We start from the raw sequence: 21,289 nt of genomic DNA on the forward strand, positions 1-21,289 counted from the left end.
TGCTGTCCGAGGAGGAGCGCGAGGCTGGGATGTCCGGGTGATTGACCGGAATGTAATTTTTAATCTTTTAAGCTTTTAATCTTTATTGTAATTTTAGTTTGAAGTTAATTCATTTTTTTATATTTTTATATTTTAATATTTTTATATATTTATATTTTACAATTTTTGTTTTTTTTTATTTTTATGTACATTTATTATTTTAATATTTTTATAAAAATTTTTTTTTTTATTTTTATTTTTTTTATATTTATACTATCTATCTATATGATTGCATTTTATTTTATTTTATATTATTTTATTTTATGATATATATGTATTCTTCGCAATTTGCCTGTGGCCCTTAGGGAGCATTGCTCCAGAGTCAATAAATGTTCTCTCTCTCTCTCTCTCTCTCTCTCTCTGTTTTCGTCTATCCACTGTTGTTCTACTTCTCATTGTATTTCTATCTCCGTTTTATTATGTTTTACGTTTATTCTCATTGTTATTCTTAATTTTATTACTACTTTTAATTTATTTTATATATCTTCCTGTACTACCTATTCTTATCCTGCATCTATCAAATTGTGCACTATTATTTTATTCCTATCGTCGGTTCTTTAAATTGTAAACCATCATTATTTTCATTGATTATCAACTCTAAATTGTATATTTATTATTAGTTAACTATTTATTTATTTTATCTTCCTGGTTCATAGTTAGTAATATATCCTTTTTATTATATTACACTTCTGTTATGTTGCATTATTATCACTAGATCTATTGTAAAATCCTGATCTTGTATCTTATGTTACTTGCCTTAAAACCCAAGTGGGTCATGGCATAAATAAACGCGATCTATCTATCTATCTATCTATCTCTCTACTCTTCTGACTCGTTACACCACGAAGCTGCGAATTCAACTTCAACGAGTCTGCTTGAGCTTCAAATTCATTCGTAATTTATGTGTCTCGCTATATTCGTAAACGAAAACAATTCAGGCGCGAGCTTACATTACTGAATATTACGTCGATATATTTCTCAAAGGCAAAATAATTGTTATATCTACTCATTTCCAAGGTATCTCACGTTTATTACCAATTCATACATCACCTAATCGATACTTTGCGGCAACTTATCACCGTACGAATGGGAACGATTATATCGTTCGGTATTACGTCAGGTGATAATATGACCTGTATTCATAAATTTGACACGCAGTTCCTGAAATAATTTGTAGACATTCAACCGCGGCATTGAGCTTAGAGAGCGTAATTTCGAACAGGGTAGATCGAGTAAGTTGCCGGTGACGCGAAAGCTCAAGTCAAAACTGTAAGATTCAGCAGTGACAGATTCCATTCGGCTAAAGTACAGGGTAATTTAGAAGCCTCGCCTTCTCTTACGCCTCAAGAAACTGAAGGCAAAAGAGAGAAAAATATCACCATTTCTTCTCCTCTGACTGGCGAGTGAAAGGGGGCAGATGAATCAGTACGTCAAGCCCACGCAAGTCGCCCTCGAGTAAAGTACCCGGCGTATAAGGTTGTCACGGAAACAGCTTCGGAGGTGCAGCGATTACCCGTCGACTTTAAGACCTCAAATCGGGGCATTACGGTGTGATATTGTGCCCACGAGCAACGCGTCAGGCTGTGCAGTTTTTTTTGAAAAGGGCCCTTGTTATCGTGACTCGACTCTCAGCCGGCGTTATGGAAAGAAAAAGCTCCAGGCAGCTTAGGGGAAACTACCGTCCCGACTACGGATATCCCAAGTCTGTCAATTGAGAAGGTAATTGCAGTTTGAGCAATATGGCGTGCTCGGGATTTCCGACAGGGTCGGTCCTGGAGTCCTTAAAGCGAAACAACGCTGCGACCCTCGTCATCCCTTTCGGCTATTATCGGTTCTACACACTTTTACGTCCAGCTGGCACGGGACTCTCGCACCAGCAGCCACGTCGCAAAGCCGTGGTAACAGCCCTCGCACTATCGGCACCTTTCACCCCTTTGGCCTGCAGTATAAGTGAAATCAACCCGGGTTGAACAAGTTCGAAAGGGTGGCGAGGCTCGTCCCAAACTCCTCTTCAACTATCGTCCTGCACCCTCGGCGTGGAATTAGTTGGCTTAGCCGAGTCCGCCTTCCGTTCGTTCCTCGAATCAATTTAACTCGACCACTTGCACGAGCTGCTGCAGGTACCGGGATAAACGTCGGGATTAAATTGCTCGTATTTATTTAACCGTTGGATACGAGCGCTCCGCTCTCGGCGCAGAGGTTCAAATTCTTCGGCAAAACCTGATTCTCGAGTATGCGCGTGTAGTTACAAGGTTTGATTGAGAGGCTCGGAGAGGCTCGATGAGACACCCACGATGCCTCCTGGCTTGATTTATTTTTCTAAATCTATATATCAGCTCGACCTAAAACAACAGATCCTGTTTCGCGTGCTCCGTGTTTTCCTGCATTTCTTCCCCCCTTTTTACACCGCGTAACATAGCGAATAGAGAGGCTGCCGAATTTTCGCTGCTTGCAAACTACGTTTAGATTACAGGTTACTGTTTATTTTTCACAAGTATACTGCTTCCTCTGGTGGGCTCGATGCAATTGCCCCTGGAGCTATTCGTCTGCAAATTGAGAACAGGATCTAATCAACGATGTCCGGACCTGAGCCGAAGCGCGAATCTACGTAGACTGGCAAATTCTATCAGGTTTTATAGCGTCGTTAACAAATTCGAAATTGTGCAAAATGCACCGTTCATCCGTTACTCGTAATTGTTTCGCGTTAAAAGCTCCCAGCGTGAACCGTGACCTCGCGAAGCCGAATCTCTGCGGTTTTTGGAATTTGTTGGGCTCACGTTGGGACGTCGTCGAACATACATTACAAGTGTTAAGCTTCCATAGAACAGGCTCCCTTTCGACCAGCAGTCGCTTCGATATTTCATCCAGCCTGAGTTTGGCTATCGCTGTGGGCGTGGTACGAATACGGGCACGTCGCAATTTGCTCGTTGTATGGAAAAACTGAATAACTGGTATCCGCGAAAATGGGAGGAAGTTGTGCGTGATATTAACATCGACCTTCCATCTCGTGGCAAACGTGCCCCATAAACGAAGCTCAAAACGGTAATTGGAAGACAGTGTAATCTCTCTGCGGAAATAAAACATGCTTACGTTTTACAGCGGAGATAAGTAGCACGGGGGTGGCTCGTGGCTACGGGGAGAAAAAGGAAGACTAAGGAAAGGGGGAAAGAAGGGGGCTTCGCGGCTATATCGGGTAGCCAGTCACCCTACATCCGAGCGACACCCTCATAAAAAATTTAGGCACGCCCGCGGTGGCGGAGGCATGTTGCCCTCGGCCTCGCGAAAGACTAGGAACTTTTATCATTATTTTATGAGAGGCGTGTTCCGAGTCGGTTCTCGCGGAAGCAGCTTTAGGCTGGAGAACGAAAATGGGGCTTGAAAGGGTCTGGTTATTTGGGTCAGTGCCGAGGTGACGCGGAATTTTAGTTTAAGCTCAGCGTTGGCGTGCATTACGGGTAGCGGAACGTGCGCCGGTGCTCCAGGTGAGACTTCTTAGCAAACTTAAGGACGCCTCTCGACGTCTTCAGCCGGAAAATTACCGAGGCCGTTGTCGATCGGTGGTGAATTTGTCGTCTCAATTAATAAAACCGAAAAGTGGAACACTGCCAGCCAGATAGATGATCGGAATGCTACACTTCCCGGGATACGGATTCTTGGCGGCTGGTAAAGCACTCGCATCGAGCATATTTTTCAACACCGCGTTGTTTAGTTACAGCTAATTACCACCGGCGGATATTGTTCGCGAACAAAAGAACCAATCGGATTTCACTTTCATGCGCTTCCGGCTTTATCAATCTAAATGAAAATCTCATTCTCGAAGCGCTAATTAATACTGTGACAGAGGGATGAGATCCAACCTCTCTCTGCACGTTCATATCACGTGCACTGTACTGCACTGGTAGCTATGTGTTGACTCTGCCTTGCGAACAGCTCGGAACGTGGTCTGAAGACAATCCACTATTCCATCGTGTCGTGTCTCGTTAGTCTAACGATGCGGTTTACGGTTGCACCTGGTGCAAGTTTCTTCTCTATTCTATTTTGAACATGTAATTTCGGATTCTCATGGAGAAATTTTACGTATCGTACAAACTATTTCGGATTTCAGTCTGTTTCGTCAAAGTAGCGATGCGTAAGTCGAAACAAAAGTATTTCAAATCATCATCATACACGAACTCACACTCGCGTGCAATGTTTACATGTCCGTCCCTACTTCAAATCTAGCCGCTTGCCCGTGTCGCGACTCAAAACAAGTCTGCTTTGTATCTACGTCCTATTCTCGATACTGTTGCGAAATCATATCTGTATATCATCTATGTGTATTCTCGCCTGTAAATCGTCAGTTATCGTTCTCTTCTCTCGGTATACACATCGCATTACCTGTGTATCTTTCTCAAATAAAGAATCTTTAGTGAGCAATCAATTATTATAAGCATTTATCAATAATTCTCGGATTCCACGCCAACGATCCATTATCTATTGTCGTCTCTCCAAACACAGTCGAAGATCTTAACAGGTAATGAAAGAATGTGGCGAATTGGTTTTCGACAGGCATTCTTGAACTCGGTAGTGAATTTGACAAGTCTGAATAAATAAATGTAATCCGATTTCTGGAATGTGTAAAAACTGGTACAATTTATAGACGGCTATGACTAGATGCAACTTAAGAATCCTTTCCAAATTCTAAAGAATGGCTCAGAAATGATCTATAAGTCGATCTATGAGTATTTGGATTTGATTCTTGTAAGTTTGGGTACTCGTATTTCGAATAGCGTGTGACACTAAGGATCAACGATGAACGCAGAGGTGAGCCAAAAGTAAGACGAAATTCCTCTCTTTTTGCGCAGGGTGCTTCGATCTTGGGCGCCGCGGTTTCTGGAGCAACGCGTGGTCCTTCCTACAACAAGGATCGCTGCTTCACTCTGCTAGTGGTGGACGACCAGAACACCGATTGGAGTAAATACTTCCGAGGACGTCGGCTCCATGGAGACTACGAGATCCGGGTTGAGCAAGCCGAGTTCCGGGAGCTTTCGCTCACCGCAAGCGAGGCGGGAACGATCGTCTCCATGGCGGTATTTCGAAACGGCACAAAAGTGATTCGGTGAGTAGGCCACTCATGTATTCGTTCGGTGTTACATATTGTCGCGAAGGTGTCGTCGGCGATGGTTAATCGCTGCGTGAACCCGCGTCACCGCTGTTGGGTAATTCCTGGAAGCTCCCATCGCTAGCCGGCTCTTATAACTTCGAAACACCCACGCTTGAGACGGGCTAATGAATGTGTACACAGTAGACACTTGGCGGTAAATTGCAGGTCAAACAGTTGAAATTGAATCTCAGCCTTGAGGGCCCCGCGCAATTTGAGGTTGTAGAAAACCTCAGGCACACAGCTGCTCGTGCTCTAACGCCGAGCTTAGAGCCCCTGCCTAACGAACTTTGGCTCGTCGCTCCGCGTATCATCCCGCAGAACTTTGCCGAAAGAAACCGTTTCGCTTTAAAGCCGCATAAACTTGGTGAAGGGGCATTCGGAGGGGGGAGCTTTTTGCTTTGCCTGACATTTTCGGTAATCTGAGAAATTCTCTCTCGCCGTTATTCTTGAATGGATGAATTTTCTCGAACGTTGTGATCGCGATTTCCTTCATACTCGAATCCTCGCTCCGATCACAAGAGGGAAATATCTTTGGCTGAACGGGCATCGTACGGCTACCGGAAGTTGTGACTCGGTGGTGAAACGGTGAGAGGTTGGGACATGGGCGCCCCGGAACCGTGACAAAACGAGGACATAAATAATTCAGAGTTCATAAAGGTGGAGGTAGGATGGAGTGCAGGAAGTCCTTAATGCATACGGCAGAGTCAGACCCACGCGTGCGCACCGGGTAATTAAGTCTCGTGTTCCATAAAAGGTGCCAAGGTTTACAGCTTTTATATTATGACCCGTGCACATCGCAGAGTCCTTGACGCTGCTGCAGAATGAAGGCGCGATGATGGCTCGAAGTGCTCGTATCGTCCTGCGGCTCGAGGCTCGTAAACGAATGTAATTTTTCACTCTATCGCGATCCCTCGGCGGAAGATCTTTCGACGCTACGTGAAACCGTGAATTTTTTTCATCGCTATAATACAGAGAGATGTTCGTGACCTGCGAGGATCGGTCGTGCAAAAATTTCTCGCCTATCGAGGCACGAAGCATTTCTTCTAGCTTTCATTTTCGTCGTAGATTTTTTGACTTTTGTACTATGAGATTTTTAACACAGTTCAAAGTTAGTATTTCAGATATGTACCTACTGTATTATTTTTACGAACTTTTGAATATTTAAATTATGATCAGGAGTTTGTTCCCGTTGTTCAGCTTAAATAAATCTTTCAGCGAACACGGGCAAGTGTCAGGGATATCATCTAAGAAATACAATAAATATCCCAGGAACAACGTTCCCGACTCAATAACGTGGGTGCTGTTTAATCAAGAAGTTTAATTTCCGTTGCTCCAGATCCTTCAAACCAGACTTCGTGCTGGTTCGTCAAAATCTCCGCGACGCTGGCGAAGATTACAAGAACTTGTTACTAGGATTGATGTACGGGGGTGTTCCGAGCGTCAACAACTTGACGGCCATCTACAACTTCCAGGTGAGAAGAATCCACTCGATCTAAGCGTCGCAGAGCGAAATATCGCATCGTAATCTCGTGCGTTTCGTCATCGTATACCTCGATTCTGAGTACTCAATTTTTCTGCGATCGATGCAGCGATCGTTTGCTGAATTGAAATCATAATTCGGCGAAAAATCGATGACGCAAAATGGATTTGTCGGACGTAATGCACGCGAAGTATACGAGGGACGTTCGTGCCGATGATAGAACGTTGCTACGAAGATGAAAATGAATTTATGGTTTTCAGGACAAACCGTGGGTCTTCGCGCACCTGCTTGGGCTGCAGCGCCATTTGGGACGAGACAACTTCCCACTTATCGAGCAAACCTATTATCCCAACCACCGCGAAATGGTGAGTGTCCGTTTCAATTTTCTCCACCTACCTCATAGCTATCTATATCCCTAGACTCTCTGGCAGCTTGGGTCTGACCGTACGGCTCACGGATCGACCATATAAACCCGCAAGACTACGTGCGTCTCGACGTCGCCGGTTAAACTGCGGACTGAGTGGCGAGAGATGAACACATTGTTTTCAAATGTCCCTCTTTACAGTAATGAAATTCGTTGGGAAAGTTCAATGGTGGAGATGAAAAGTAATTACGACGAAATTTCCATTTTGTAAAAGTAAATTCCACTCAACTTTCGTAAATACTGTTATTCACGAGTTCGCTACTCTTGATCGCACGTAATCATGTTTAATTCGTTACATTCTTTACAAGTCTCTCGCTACTTCGTCTTCCAGATATTGTTCAACTGTCCTACAGTGCTTTAAACTGTATAATTAAAAATCGCTAATTGTTGGATGGAAAATAATTTCTTCTGCCTCGTGAGCAGCGCAGACCTCCGTGAAATCTCTTTCGCAGTTCACGTAACCCTGATATCCTTGTCACCCTACGGAAATGCTTCCTCTCATAGCACACAGCGGGACAACCATGAATTAAACTTCGAGTCTTTGAAACACGGGTCCAACTTTTGGCCGGCAAGATAGAGAGGACGACAAAGTTTGACGTTGACGGGTACCGAATAGCTACACGTGCCGCCCTTATCTAAAATGAGATTTTTTTTTTTTGTCATAATGTTAATGTCATATTTTTGTTCTTTTTTCTTTCATTCTTACATTAACGATTTTCAATGAACATTTTCATACAACTCTTTTTGCTGAGCTGCAGAGCAAAAATAGCTGAAAAAATTGAACATGAAATTTCAGAGAGGCTCGTCGAGTGTATCAGATAAAATCCATCAACTCTATTAAATGCCTCACAAAATTGAAGCTATACACAATTTACGAGTGCACGCTACTTATTTATTACTACACAGAGAATTAACGAGCGGAGTCAGTACCAAGCGTGTATTAAAAGAGGTTATTGAGGAGTGAAGTATAAATTTTGGGACGTGTGGATGCGGGATCGTTAAAAATTAAAAGCACGCGTAACACGTTTTATGAAAATTTGACGACACTTTTTTTATTACATTTTCTTGCCTGTTTTTCAGTGGTGAATGTTTTCACCGAGATTCGCACAATTCTTTAGAATTCGAGTTAGATTTCTTCGGGAAAACAAAAGGCTACACAAGCCATTTTCGACAATTACGAATTTACAATCAAACGATTGAATTATCAGCCGATAATTTATCCGGATTGCAAAGCATTGGAGAAATTTTTTCAGCTTCGATTCACCTGCCCGGATTACCAGTACTCTTAATCGCTAACGATATATTAATTAAATCTAGGCGTTTATAAATATTTGTATAATATATAGCTCCAATTACTCAACTTATACATATTTTGGTTTTCATGGGTCACTCAGTCATATTAACTTTTCTACATTCGATTCAGACTGACTGCGTTTGACACTGTTTTTTTGCAGATCATGAATTTCAGTTTAATGTTCGAAGTGTCAGTTGATTTGCTTGTCGAACGAAACGGTTATCATCAACATGTTGAGTAGTTGCGAGCAAATCTTAATCGCTATCAACAAAAAAGTGTTACAACTTGCATAGAACATATCCCTATGAGAACTGAAATGGCCTACGTCTATACCAGAAATAAAACGGGCTGGTTTGCAACTGAGACAGCAACAAATTTCTACCAATATTTATCGCTGTGAAACGCGTTCCATATGAAATAGTTATCGAGTAATTAATTTTCGATTGATCAAAACTGCCAAGTACTTATTGATGATAAATTGCTGGAATTGCGGAACCAACCCATTCCAGTTCCGATATTCAATTCTACTGTTTGGTAGCATTATTTTTAGTCTTGTTACGTTGCATACGTTTGAAATTATTCTTCAATCAATATAAGGTTATAAACTATTGGTATTAGTAGTTTGTACTAAATTTGGTCCTACGCATTGGTCACGCTCTACGGGGCCAACGGTGGGATGCGAAAGTCCCGATTGCGAAATAAGTGAAAATTGGGGGGAAAAAAGGTGATAAGATGATGTGAAACGAAAGTGAAAACGAAGTTAAAAAATTTTTCAAAAATAAAAGCGATACGTAAATGCGTATCAAAATGAATTCTACCATTCAAAAGAATACAAAGAATTAGGTAAACTCGATAGCAACGCGAAAGAGCCATACATCATAATATATCATGTATTATAAGCTGTGCAACATAGGGGGTGGGCCAACAAAAAAAGAACAGGACCGATTTTAAACCTGAATAAAAGCCAAACGTGTCGACCAATTTTCGAAAACTTTTTTTTTTCCCTCAAGTAGAAGAACGCATCTTTTATTCCGCGTTTGAAAATCTGGAAATCTTAATTCGTTGTTGATGTACACGTTGTTGAAAAGCAGGTTTTGAAAATGTCGCTGGAAGACTGAAAAAAATTAATTATTAGAGAAAGTTTTCGGAAATCGGTCAATGCGTTCAAATTTCATTCACGTTTTAAATAGATAATGTTTTTTTTTGGCCCACCCTTTATATAGCTGTGTAGGTATATCTTACAATTAATTCTAAATCTACATTAACATTATTATTAGATATGTATACATATAAAATGTGAAGGAAATAATTTAACGTTACACAATATACAATAAGCTTGTGAAATATTTACAACACATATATATAGCAGTACATAATAGATATGTATATATCTATACCGCGCGGGTTAAAACGTGTTTCACGATAAAAACGAAAGAGTTTGGCCTCCGGTAGTTTTTCTCTTCACGTGTTCAAATTGACGAGAATCTATTGATCGCGTACGGTTATCATCTGACCGTGTTCTCCGTACCGTCAGGTCGTCGTTTGCATATCCGTCCTCGACAACCCAAATACTCGGACTCGAGGTAAGTGCAGTAGCGTCCAATCAGTACAATTCAAGCCCATAAAGGACTCTGTCATTGAGCGTCGCGTCAATTACCTGCAGCCTGGCTTGGGCAGCTGATTGTGAGCCTGAGTCTTAATAAAATCCGATAACATCGCAGCTACTCCGAGTCGGTGATCTCTCTCATTCAATATATTCGTAGTACAAATAGAAGTTGAAAAAAAAAAATTAAAAAATAAAAAAATAAATATGTCTGCAGGGGTAAAAGATCCGGAGTACCTCCCAGGAACGAAAGCACGTCCGTCCTCGTGTACCGGTTTTAACGTCGATTCAAAGATTCTTGGATGAGATACGATCGTTTGACGCCCACGCGATGGGTGAATAAATACGTATGCGTTAGTTCGTAGTTAAAATATTTATACTTAAAAATGAAAGATCCGCGTGTTTTTCTGACGCGTGATCGTAGCTCGTAGTCGACGATCGGTGATCAGGGTTCCCTTGCCCACTGTTCTTCTCTTTTACGCTGGTGCTCCTTGATGCAGTTCTTGTAGGCGACCGAAGGGAACCAGGAACATCCGGCTGGTCCCTTCATGCACAGTCCGTGCTGCTCCTGGCAGTCCTGAGGACCGGGGGTGCTTTCCCACAGGCATTGTTTTCTCGCGCCGTTAGCCAGAGCGGCACCCTTGTTGTGCCAGGCCGTGTATTGAATCTGAAACATTCGGAATTCAATATCCGCGCGACATTGATCCTCTACGCAGACTGCATGATATACGTCTGGCTCGCAAGGCTTTTAGCTTTTATAGATAAAACGATCAGAGACCAAATTGAAAACGACGCTGCACCGAGCCTCGTTCTTCTATGTACTTCAAACTTGATATCAATTTCTTTCTATATTCCACCCCCGCATTTTATTATCTTCAGATTGATCGAAGTACGCAGGAGGGGCAGAGAACCGTTCAAAAGAAAAACGCTGAAGAAAATGAGGTAGAAGCCGAGTCGTTTGTTTGGCAAGTGTTACGTTTCGGGTTCGACAATATGAAGTTCACCGGTAAAGAGGAAATTGGAGAACTCGACAGGAGATCGTGACACAAGTACGACGGGTTTGTCGGAGTTAATTAAAATTGTCATTTCAATTCCGCGAAATCGATTAGGTATCTACGGTAACGCGTAGATAGTATTATGTACACTGCGCAGAGACGCAGGGTTAAATTGGACTGGATTCGCGTCAAGTCTTCGATTCCATCAATAATTCCTGCAGGATCTCCGGAGCCTTGCGGGCTTTCGGGCGATCGGAGTATCTGGGAAAACGGCGAGGCGAGCCCGGAGCCATGCCAAGAGGAATGAGTGACATTCGAGATGCGACGGAGTCGGGTTCGCAGCTAAGCGAACAAACGGAGAGCTTCCGTTCGGTTGCACCAATCTACCGAACCCCGCGAAACATACCCAGCTCGAAGACTCTTCTATTTGCCCTTCCATCACTCGTAGCAAATTGCAGGATCCTGTAATTTTGGTTTTAGTAACGGTAGTCGAATTCGCGCGTAGCTCCACCCATTTCGCGAAATCGGATTTAGCGAACAGCCCTCGATTCTCAGCGGGAACTATAATCTGCATAGAGTTATTGCGGTTATATATTCGGGCCGTTGGACAGCCCTTAGAGCTGACAGAATGGGGGACCAATTGAGCAAGCTATATCCGAAGATGCTGGAATTGGATCTCGCTGTACGTTGGACTAACTTTCGCGTGTTTACCTTTGTCTCGACGACTGGTTCAACGGTCCTGACTCTCGCGGCTTTCAAATGTGGTGATAAAGCATTGTTCACATATCACATTCTCACCACTCGGGTAACGAGTGACTGCAGAATGTTAAAAACTCCTGCCAAACGACGACTCGGACAAGGTTTCTTTCGGAGAACCGGAAGTGGTCTGATAAATATCGGCCAGAAGTTCGAATGGAGATCGGACTTCGCTACGACTCGATTTAGCGCCATTGAGACAACCAGAAAATGTTCGTTAACATGAAAGAAACTTACGCTGCAGACGCAGTTGTGGTGGTATAGCATCCTGAATCCCTTTCGTTGCCGGGGTGAAACCTTCGGCCACGGCATGACCAGGCCGCAGAGGTTGAACCTCGGCTTTCCATCGCTCACGTGGCCGCTGATAACGTACGTCAATCCCCGTTGTAGAGATACTCCGCACATTCCGTCGCTGGATGCAGTGTACAGCAGGCCATCCTTCAGAGAGCGCTCGGCTTCGTGACTCAGCTGTAAACGGAAGCGAATGTCATTGGGAATACAAACAAATTTTCCCGATGAAATACATGCCCCCCACTTTTCTCGTCGAGTGAAATTTTTTTTACGTTACAGACACCTAAGGAGGGCCAATTAAAAGTTGACGTGTCGGTGCTTTGTTCCGAAATTTTCAATCCATCATTAACTGGGAGAGACGAGACGATTCACATTTTTTTCGGTGTGTAACTGATACGCACGAAAACTTTCCGTTCGAACTTCAGCGCAGAAGTTTCACTGCGTAAGAGGGAGGCTGAATTTCGAGGAGACGGTTGATGGGTGTTATATTGATTACGTCCGGTGCAGAAGGGAGCGAGATCGCTGAGCTGTAGCTCAGTACTAATAGTTCACCCGGTGCGAAACTTCAAACATCCGTCGATCCGTCGATCAGATTCGTCGACCCGAATCGCGCCTGCCCGACGGTTCGACGGATTAGTATCGAAAAACTTAAGTCCCCTGAAATTTCCCGACGCAAAATTGCGAGCTTCGACCTTTTAATCTGTTGTATAATCACGAAATTATTGTACAGTCGTGCAACCCGTTGAAATTAATCTTGAGTTTCGACTGAGTCTATAGAATGCACACTGCCTTTGCTTAAAGGTACGAAAACGATCCGAGCTATAGAGAAAATGAATGGACCGAGAACATTACACGGAACCAAGGTAGAGGGGAAAAACAAATATAGGATTGGAGAGTGTTGAATTTTCGAGGGTAAAATGAAATTAGAACAGAGTTTTCAAGGGTCCGTTATTCGTCGGTGGATTTTTTTATGCCCGGAATTTATGAAGTTTGAATTCGTAACGTTACTATGACGATGAATTTCCCGGAAAAATCGTTAATTCGCAAGTAAGAGAGATTGCGAAAAATTGTGCGAAACGTACGAGTAACCGGGGCAAACCAACTGACACATATATTTGTTCGCGTCAAGTCTTCGATGCCATCAATAATTCGTGCAGGATCTCCGGAGCCTTGCGAGCCTTGGGTCGAAACTCAGCTTCTTCGAAGTCATTCCGTAGTTGCGGAATGGTATTTCTTTTTTTTATCTCAATGCCTCGTTTAACTGCCAGAATTTACAGAGAAATGCAACGTTATACAAGTTCCGAACTTCATCGTGAGGTCTCACGATAAGCGAAGAACTGCAAATTGGCCCAGTCGTGTGAAGCCGATTAGCGAGTGGATGAAATAGTAAACACGTAAAACTTTAATACCGGAGAATCCAGAGATCCTAGATGCAGTTTTATCCTGAGATCGGAGAGGCGGAGCGCGGCGTAATCGGTCCCTGGCATATAAACCGCGTATAGTCGTAATCGTGAACGGCGAGTGGAAGATTGCACGGCTTTGCGGTCGACGCGAGCTGCACCTATATACTAGATATCTAATGAATTTTCGCATTTGCGGTGATGCAACCCGCGCCGACACTCCTGTCGTGCAATAATCTTGGCTTTGTCCCGGATTCCGTCGCCCGGGTGGTTCAACGCCCGATAAACGTTCCGCTTGCAGAAGAAAACGCGCACGGAAATCGCGGTAGGTGTTGCGCTGATGGAAAATCGACAACGGCATTATCGACTTACCTTAAACTTTTTGTGGATCTTCACTCTGTAGGCGGTCTCGTAACTGTCGCCTGGGATATGCTTCATTACTCTGGCAAGAATAACTGGAAAATACAGTTTGAATTAGAAAGAGTGCGGGTATGGCGGATCGTAGCGGAGCTAAAAATTGAAACAATTTAAAACAAGTTTTTTGTAATCTGAAACTTGAATCCGAAATACGTGACTTTGACGCTGAGCGGCGAAATTTTTTTTTCTTCTTATTATTATTATTATTATTATTGAGGTTTTAAATTAGATCCTGATGTTTATCGGCGTCGATTTCGTAACCGGCCATCCTTGAGAATTATATTTAGAGGTCAGTCAGTGTTCGGTTGTGCTAGTGTAGCGTATTGCGAGTAACCGGGTCATCCCGATTCTAGCAAAGCGATATAATAATAGGCAGCGTAATAATAATAATAGGAGGTTTCGCAGGATGTGTTATACAACTAGCGTATGCGCTGAGAAAAGAGTCTATTTACCGTTAACAAACGTATATTTGAATATGGTGAAATAAATGTTTCGTTGTCATTATCAAATTTTAGTTGAGGCAGAAATGATTTCTTAAATACTAGCAAAATTCCGTCGATCTATCATTATTTGGCTCGACTGAAATTTTATAATAATAACGAAACATTTATTTCGCCGTATCCAAATATACGTTTATTGTTAACGGTAAAAAAAAAAACTCCTTTCTCAGTGTGGCGCAAACGTATTTCGATGTCTAGAAGACGTCCGAATCACCAGAAAGACTTGATCGCATGCGTTGACGTTATTATCACAGCTGGAACTTCAAGTCCCGTAAGCGCCAGTTCGGTCCATTAATATCTTATTTGTCGTTATATAGCCGCAGCTCTGTCATGGCGATAATAATTTATGAGCAATGGCCGAGCGACTAGGCAAGTAATTCACGACCGTTTCAATAAAAAGTCAATAAAAACTTCATCGTTTACACGGGGATTGGAAATAAATATCACGCAGTTTCAGCAGGGGATATATTGACTCATTCTAGCTTCTAGGATAAGTTTCGTTCTCATTCTCGACGTCTGTCGCGTCACCTTTGCAGAATTTGCGAATCGTGCTAATCCTCAGCGCGTATCGTTTATACCTGTGTGAGAATTTTTTCTACATACACTATCGGAGAAAGTGAAAAATGGTTGCCGGAGAAGGAACGAGAGGCCGGAACCTTCGGGTACCTACGACCTGTCTAACGCATTGCGGATCAGCGATCATTCTCTCGAGGTGCTCTTATTGCCTCAGATGCAATCTTTCTCTCCCCAGGCTTCCGCTACCCCTGAAGAAACTTCTTCCAATCTCGGAGCCTCTCTCCTCGCGGAAGGAAGCAATATTTGATGAAGCTCTCGGCACCCAGGTAACAAACCCTTCCGCTCTGAAACCGAGGCCCACGAACCTCGGCGGGCTTAGCGAGACTCCGGGAAGTTTGATTGACTTTGCGAGAGAAAATACCCAGGAATTTCACCGACTCTTCGAATCACACCGCTGTACGTATAATGTGCAGTCTTGCCTCAGGAAATAGCATCGCGCGTTCAGTTTCCTCGATCGGTGGAAAACAAGACTAGACCGCGGTATGCCAAGAGCGAAACTTTGACGAATCCAGATGTATAACCAATCCCATGTATAACTTGGATCACACGTTACTAGACTTTTATCATTTTTCATATTTATGAGATAGATATTATTTTATGCTTGCAAGTGGGTGCGTTTCACGCAGGGTTTCTCAGAGTAGGTATCGAAACTATTTTTGTTCCATCGCGTGGGCTAGTTTCCATTACAGCTCTGCTTCCTACTTAAACTTTGCCACATCCGTTTCTGGGCCTTTGAGTTGCAGCCCAATTGACAAAGCTGATATTTTTACTATCAATGCGTATTGACCTCGTCAAACAGCATACGCATGCGCTGTACTCTGGACTCGAGATAAATTGGATTGTTTGCCAAGGGATTCCGCAAATTTTTCTCGATGCATCTTATTCCCACCCTTGGTATTTGATATTGATATAACCGAGGAGATGCGACGCTCGTTGTGCCATCATGGCTTTCCGACTGTAATAATTCATCCTATTTTTTTAAAGTAATAATCGGATGAAATATTCATGATACACGACACGTGGTCAAAGAAATCGCTGATCGGATGAAGATTTTTAAACTGTTAAAGAACATTCAAAAAGTTTTGAACCACGTGACGAAAATTCACGAGTTGAAAAACTGTAAGCAGTGCTCATAAATTTCGGGCAAATAAAAAGTCGGGCGAACAGAAAGAGAAAAATCCAACCACATAAACGGACCAAAAACGTGAAGCAGCATTTTTTGATTCGAAGTTTGCGACCGTTATTATCACAGTGATGGCTAACTACGAGCCTCATTGAATATTGTTCGTCTGAACAGAGCCATGATTGGAAATTCCAGTATACGTATGCATACATCACTCAAATATAACGACTGAAGCAGATTTTAAATGTGCATTTTCATCATGTTTACATCATACAAACATCACGTGTATACCGGCTGCGCATTTATCGCTTGTTTGTTCGGCGTACACAGAAATTAATGAGATATTTGTAATATTTCCGATACGGGCAATGAGCACAGTGCAAATACCTTGGCTATCTACGTGTTGCTGCGCTGTTTTATAATTACCCTGCGAACGCCGCGAAAGCAAATTGTAAAGAAAAGATCAAAAAGGAAATTCTCACAGGTGTGAAAGACCGAATAGAGTCGTCCGTGATTTAATCACGAGATAAAGTACGACTGATCTTTTCTCGATGTTCGGATATGGTTAAAGGTCCCAACAGGCAAGATTAAACGTCGGCTAGGGATCGAGAGCGATACACTATAGGTCATCCGGGAATTAGTTGGAATTCCGGTTGAAAAAGAAAATCCCAACCTTGGAGAGCAACGAGTAAAATGGTTTTCTACAACTTCCAGAAACGTTTAGTGTCACTTAGATGCAAGGAGCTGAAAAACGCAGACAATTAGTCTTGGCCATTCAGTATTTTGGCGATTCGTTAACGGGTCTCGGAAGATTCGTTGATTCTTTGTAGGGCCGAAATAAAGTAGACGTGCAAAAGTAACGGGTTCAGATATTATTTTCAACAGTGTACGGGGAAGGAGGCTGCCTTTCACTGCCACAGATCGTCACCCCAAGTGTCTAACGGAGATTCGACGGTTCTGTTCCATCATGGAGGGTAAAAAATGAAATGGCGAGACAACGACGCTGCGGATCGTTCGATTAATTGGAGGATATATAGCTGAGCCGCGAGCGTGTCTCGAATAACGAAGCGCAAACATCGGCTGGAGCTGATCCGAAGGTACGGGATGGGCTGCTTATACCCACGTACCCACCGTTTTTTCTCTCTCGTTTTCTTACCTTTACGCTAACGCACGATTTACGAATGGCTCTGCGTTGTAATTGCAAGCTACAACGTGACTTCTGAACCCGACCTTCGACTCCTCTCTTCTCCTTGTTTCTCTCCACTTGGAATAAAGCATATTTCACACTCGATACAGCCAGTTGCCAAGTGCACGCGGGTGGCTGGAGTATCGGAGTCCTTGTTGCGCCGCGAGTCCTGCAGTTAACTCTCCTCGCCTGGAGGACCCTCGGAGAAAATATCGCGCAAAGAAGGCAAATGCTGCGGAGGCAAAGCTGAGAAGAGAAGGACGATAAAGTTTGCTCCCAGAGCTCGAAGAGTAAAGGGGGCAGGAAAAGACTTCCGCCTTCTGTTTTTGAATCCTTTATTCCACAAGGAGCAATGGTTCCATTACCGAGATCAATTACCTCCCCGTAGCAACTTCACTTCACCACCGATCCCAGCTTTCCCCCTCCTTTTTTCCACCACTCATCCTTGCCAAAGAGCTTCGGCTTCAGACGATATAAACAATCCCTACCTGCGAGTCACTCTCTGCGGTTACTTTATACTTTGCCCCGGACTGCCAGTTAACTTCATTCAACCCGAGAATTTCAAAAAGGTTCGATTTATAACCTCCTCGGATACCTGGGTGGATTTTCTCTCCCGCACATCTTTTCACCACCGCACAACGAGCAGCTCAAAGTTCGAACTTTCCTCGCGTCGATTCTTTTGATTAATTAAGAAAACGGATTGAGTATTGTCAACGACACCGCGTCGTCTGTTCGGGAAATTTCGTATCGATTAATAGAGACCGATTCCGTGGGTATACGCATTTATCCATTTACCCCATCGATTCTAACCCCTTTCCGTGACAAACCGAACGGTCCAAGGGACAGCGACAATTAGGCTTGGCACTCGAAGCGGAAATACGTAGATATATATGCACATATATATACATATAATTTGACGTAAATCAATGCTGTTCGGAAGTTCCCTCTTTACACAGAATCAGTTCCCGATGTGCGGGTAGGCATGTGGTTTATCCGATGTTCTATCGGATGGATTCGGACCAGCGCAGGTTGCTCGAATCGTTCGATCGTCATTCGATGATATTAACGTACGACAGTTCAATAAAGCGACTGATCCGCTTGCGGATTGATCTAAATTTCGCTTCACCAGTCGACGAAGTGCATGCTTCCGATATGCGGTACCGGATGTCGTTTTGAATTAGGTCGTGAATACGCTTCACACCGAGACGCGATTTACACCCCGTTGGTGTGACGTCCAAATATCTCGTCGCGGCTCTATGTTTCGCGATAATAATTTACATTCTCGGCGTCCCTTGAATAAATATTTCGACTAAATTATCACCCCGCCTCAGCGTCCAGCCTCGCGAAATTATATATTCCAAGTTACGAAGAATTTTCGATTCAGGCTGTATCTTGATATCGCTCCGTTTTACTTCACCGCTTACTATATATTTTTTTCTCTCTTCGCGTCGTTACAACATTTTCCGATTGTTGGAGTTAAAACCCGATTAAAATCTCGTTAGAATAAATTACTACCTCTGCTACTGTTTTATGTAAATTCAAACATCTGCGACGTTTTAAAAGCAATAAAAGTAATGCTAACGAATTTCGATCGCTATATCTGTATTAGCGGATATAATACGGACACACCGAACCTAAGCTCGTTGAATGACGTTTCTGAAATCAACCACCTTCGGCAATCAATGGTTGATTGAATTGCTTGCGGCAGCTGTTTCCACCTTGATAAGGTACATGCATTTGACAAGAATGGGCTAGTGAAACGGAACTGCGTAGTGTCAGATATACGTACCGAATTCCGCCTGGCAGAAATGCGTTTGAGGGTGTGAATACTGGCAGCTGCACGCTTCCACTTTCATAGATGGCGAAAGCGCTATCGCCAACAAGGCAAGGAGACCCCAACTGATCGTCCGCCCCATCTGAAATTCAAAAAAAACAAAACTGTCGATCGATGCGAGAAACCCAGTGTGAATACAAAAAGCGCAATGATAGTAAGAGGAGGAAAAAAAAGCAAATGAAAAATTTGTCCCGGGGATTTTGGCAATTCGCTTGAATTGCCACCCTCGAGGTGTAACAAGTCCGGGATATGGGAAATTTCGCCGTACCTCGGGCTGATTTTGCGAAAAGGGGTCAGAGTTCAGGTGTTCTTTGGGACGGGAAACGTTTTCGAATTTCAAACGCCGGGTTATTCACCTCGTTTAAACGGCTCGTGAACCCTGTCTGCAGCCTGAATATTTAAAAGGCCACTTTACATTTCAGTGCGGCTCCCGAAGCCGGTGCTCCTCCTCCTCTCGGAGAAGTTTCGGATCCCGAATCGACGTCAACGACGAATACGGATTTTAAACGGATATAAAGGTATACATGCATCCTTCGTCGGCTGAACTTTCACACATACGAATCCCGGTTTTAATTACCCACGAAGTCCCACGATGCCATTTAGCCAAGCGCCAGTCACCGTCTTAACTAATTTTTAATTACGGACCAGGTACGAAAGTTTGCTGCTCGCTCGGTTTGAGCCACACGAAGATTATTGATGGCCTAAGGACCGCCTCGTAAAACCGGGGTTAATTAACCATCATTTCTTGTATTATTCAAAGACGTTATATACGTGGGTATGTATAGGATAAAAGTATCGAAACAGTCACGCGATAATCACGGAATAAAATATCAAACGTACAACCTGTCGGACGTCAGCCACGAAACATGCGATGCTTGAAGAGAAAAATTGTTCAACGAGGTATAACTTATACAACCATGCAGAAACAAACACGGTATACGGTTATACTTTTTAACCACGACCATTTTTATCAACTTTTCTCTATCTTTTCTTCAAATCACGCGTCACGATCACGTACAATAAATGCGTTGATTTCGTTGCTGTAAAGAAATTTCATCGACATTTTTTTTCATTACTGTTAGGTATACTGAAGAAATTTATTCAACGGCTTACTGCGTGAAGGAAATCGTCGCGGTTATAATGAAAACTTTTTAGCAGTGCCGTGGAATTCTATTCATAACCATAACGCGAGATCACTGTAAGTACATTCGTATAAATGCATACATATATAATTTATTTGCATTCGTCGAACGCTGATTCGCGACACTTGGCCTATCGATAAATCTAAATCCGTGAAACCAGCCTCGCTTAAAGAAATAGGTTAATCCCTCCGCTGTTGGAATCGATCGCTGTTTTGCAATAATTATTATGAACCGCTTGACTGCAAGTTGTTCATATTAGACATTAATTACTGGTCCGATCATTATCCGCTATGCAGTTGCAAGACGCAGCTAAGCAAGCACAGGGAGTCTCGATTTCATCGGCAGTCAAGTTTTCATTACTCGGGTCGATGTGTACATAAATATACGCTCTGAAAGTTTCTTTGACGCTGGAATTGCAATGTCGAAGGAACTTAATGCATGTTCCGTTCATTATACCTTGTGCCAATAATTTATCAGCCGTATAATCAGCCCAAGCGTATCATCCATGTATAACGGATAAATCCTGCCGCATCCACGCTGGCTGGATATTTCAAACTTCGTAACATTATTGGTCTTTCCTACTTTTGGCATATCGTTATTGATCGTTCCATACTTATCGCGACAATCGCTAACGGTTCAATTAGCCGTGTAAATTCTTGTCGGTCCCTCGCCTGTCTCACGCTGTCGCGAACGGGTCTCGAGTATGGTTCTCTTCCACCACGATTCGAGCATTACTCATTCTATATTCGTCTCTCCGGCGTTTCGCCGCAATAAATTCACCAACTGCATAGTATATATTAACTCGATTGAACGCAACTCCTCGCTGCTTTTGGAATACCTTCTCCGTGATCGAATATACCTGCATTTATAATTCTGTAAGTATAAAGCTGCGCGCGGCACACATCGCCATCAATCCTCGATCTCGACGAGACGTACCTGTATTACATTCCATCGCGATCGATCTTTTCGCACGTCGGCGTGTAAAACCGAAGCGACTATTCGCCGCTCGAGACCGCGTGCATCTCGGAAGCTGCAGGAAGGCTGGCTGCTGGTATGTAATTAGGTGTGAATTTATTCGATCTAGCC

At 43.2% G+C, this 21,289-nt stretch overlaps 2 protein-coding genes across 4 annotated transcripts in view; one reads left to right on the forward strand and one right to left on the reverse strand.

The window, feature by feature from the left end:
* The window catches only part of Syn (synapsin), a 102,178-nt gene that overhangs the window by 11,371 nt on the left and 69,518 nt on the right, over nt 1-21,289 (forward strand). The window contains exons 5-7 of the mRNA XM_046622735.2: nt 4,884-5,137; nt 6,519-6,654; nt 6,923-7,027. Of these exons, the coding sequence (XP_046478691.1) occupies nt 4,884-5,137; nt 6,519-6,654; nt 6,923-7,027 (495 nt within the window). The remainder of the gene's footprint in view (nt 1-4,883; nt 5,138-6,518; nt 6,655-6,922; nt 7,028-21,289) is intronic.
* Timp (Tissue inhibitor of metalloproteases) overlaps nt 8,112-21,289 on the reverse strand; it is a 51,916-nt gene continuing 38,738 nt past the window's right edge. For all 3 annotated transcript variants that reach the window (XM_046624088.2, XM_046624086.2, XM_046624087.2), the window contains exons 2-5: nt 19,017-19,143; nt 13,798-13,880; nt 11,972-12,202; nt 8,112-10,650 (exon numbers count right to left, since the gene is read on the reverse strand). In XM_046624088.2, the coding sequence (XP_046480044.1) occupies nt 10,429-10,650; nt 11,972-12,202; nt 13,798-13,880; nt 19,017-19,143 (663 nt within the window). In that variant the 3' untranslated portion in view covers nt 8,112-10,428. The remainder of the gene's footprint in view (nt 10,651-11,971; nt 12,203-13,797; nt 13,881-19,016; nt 19,144-21,289) is intronic.

The sequence above is a fragment of the Neodiprion pinetum genome, chromosome 4, assembly GCF_021155775.2.
Source record: "Neodiprion pinetum isolate iyNeoPine1 chromosome 4, iyNeoPine1.2, whole genome shotgun sequence".
NCBI lineage: Eukaryota > Metazoa > Arthropoda > Insecta > Hymenoptera > Diprionidae > Neodiprion > Neodiprion pinetum.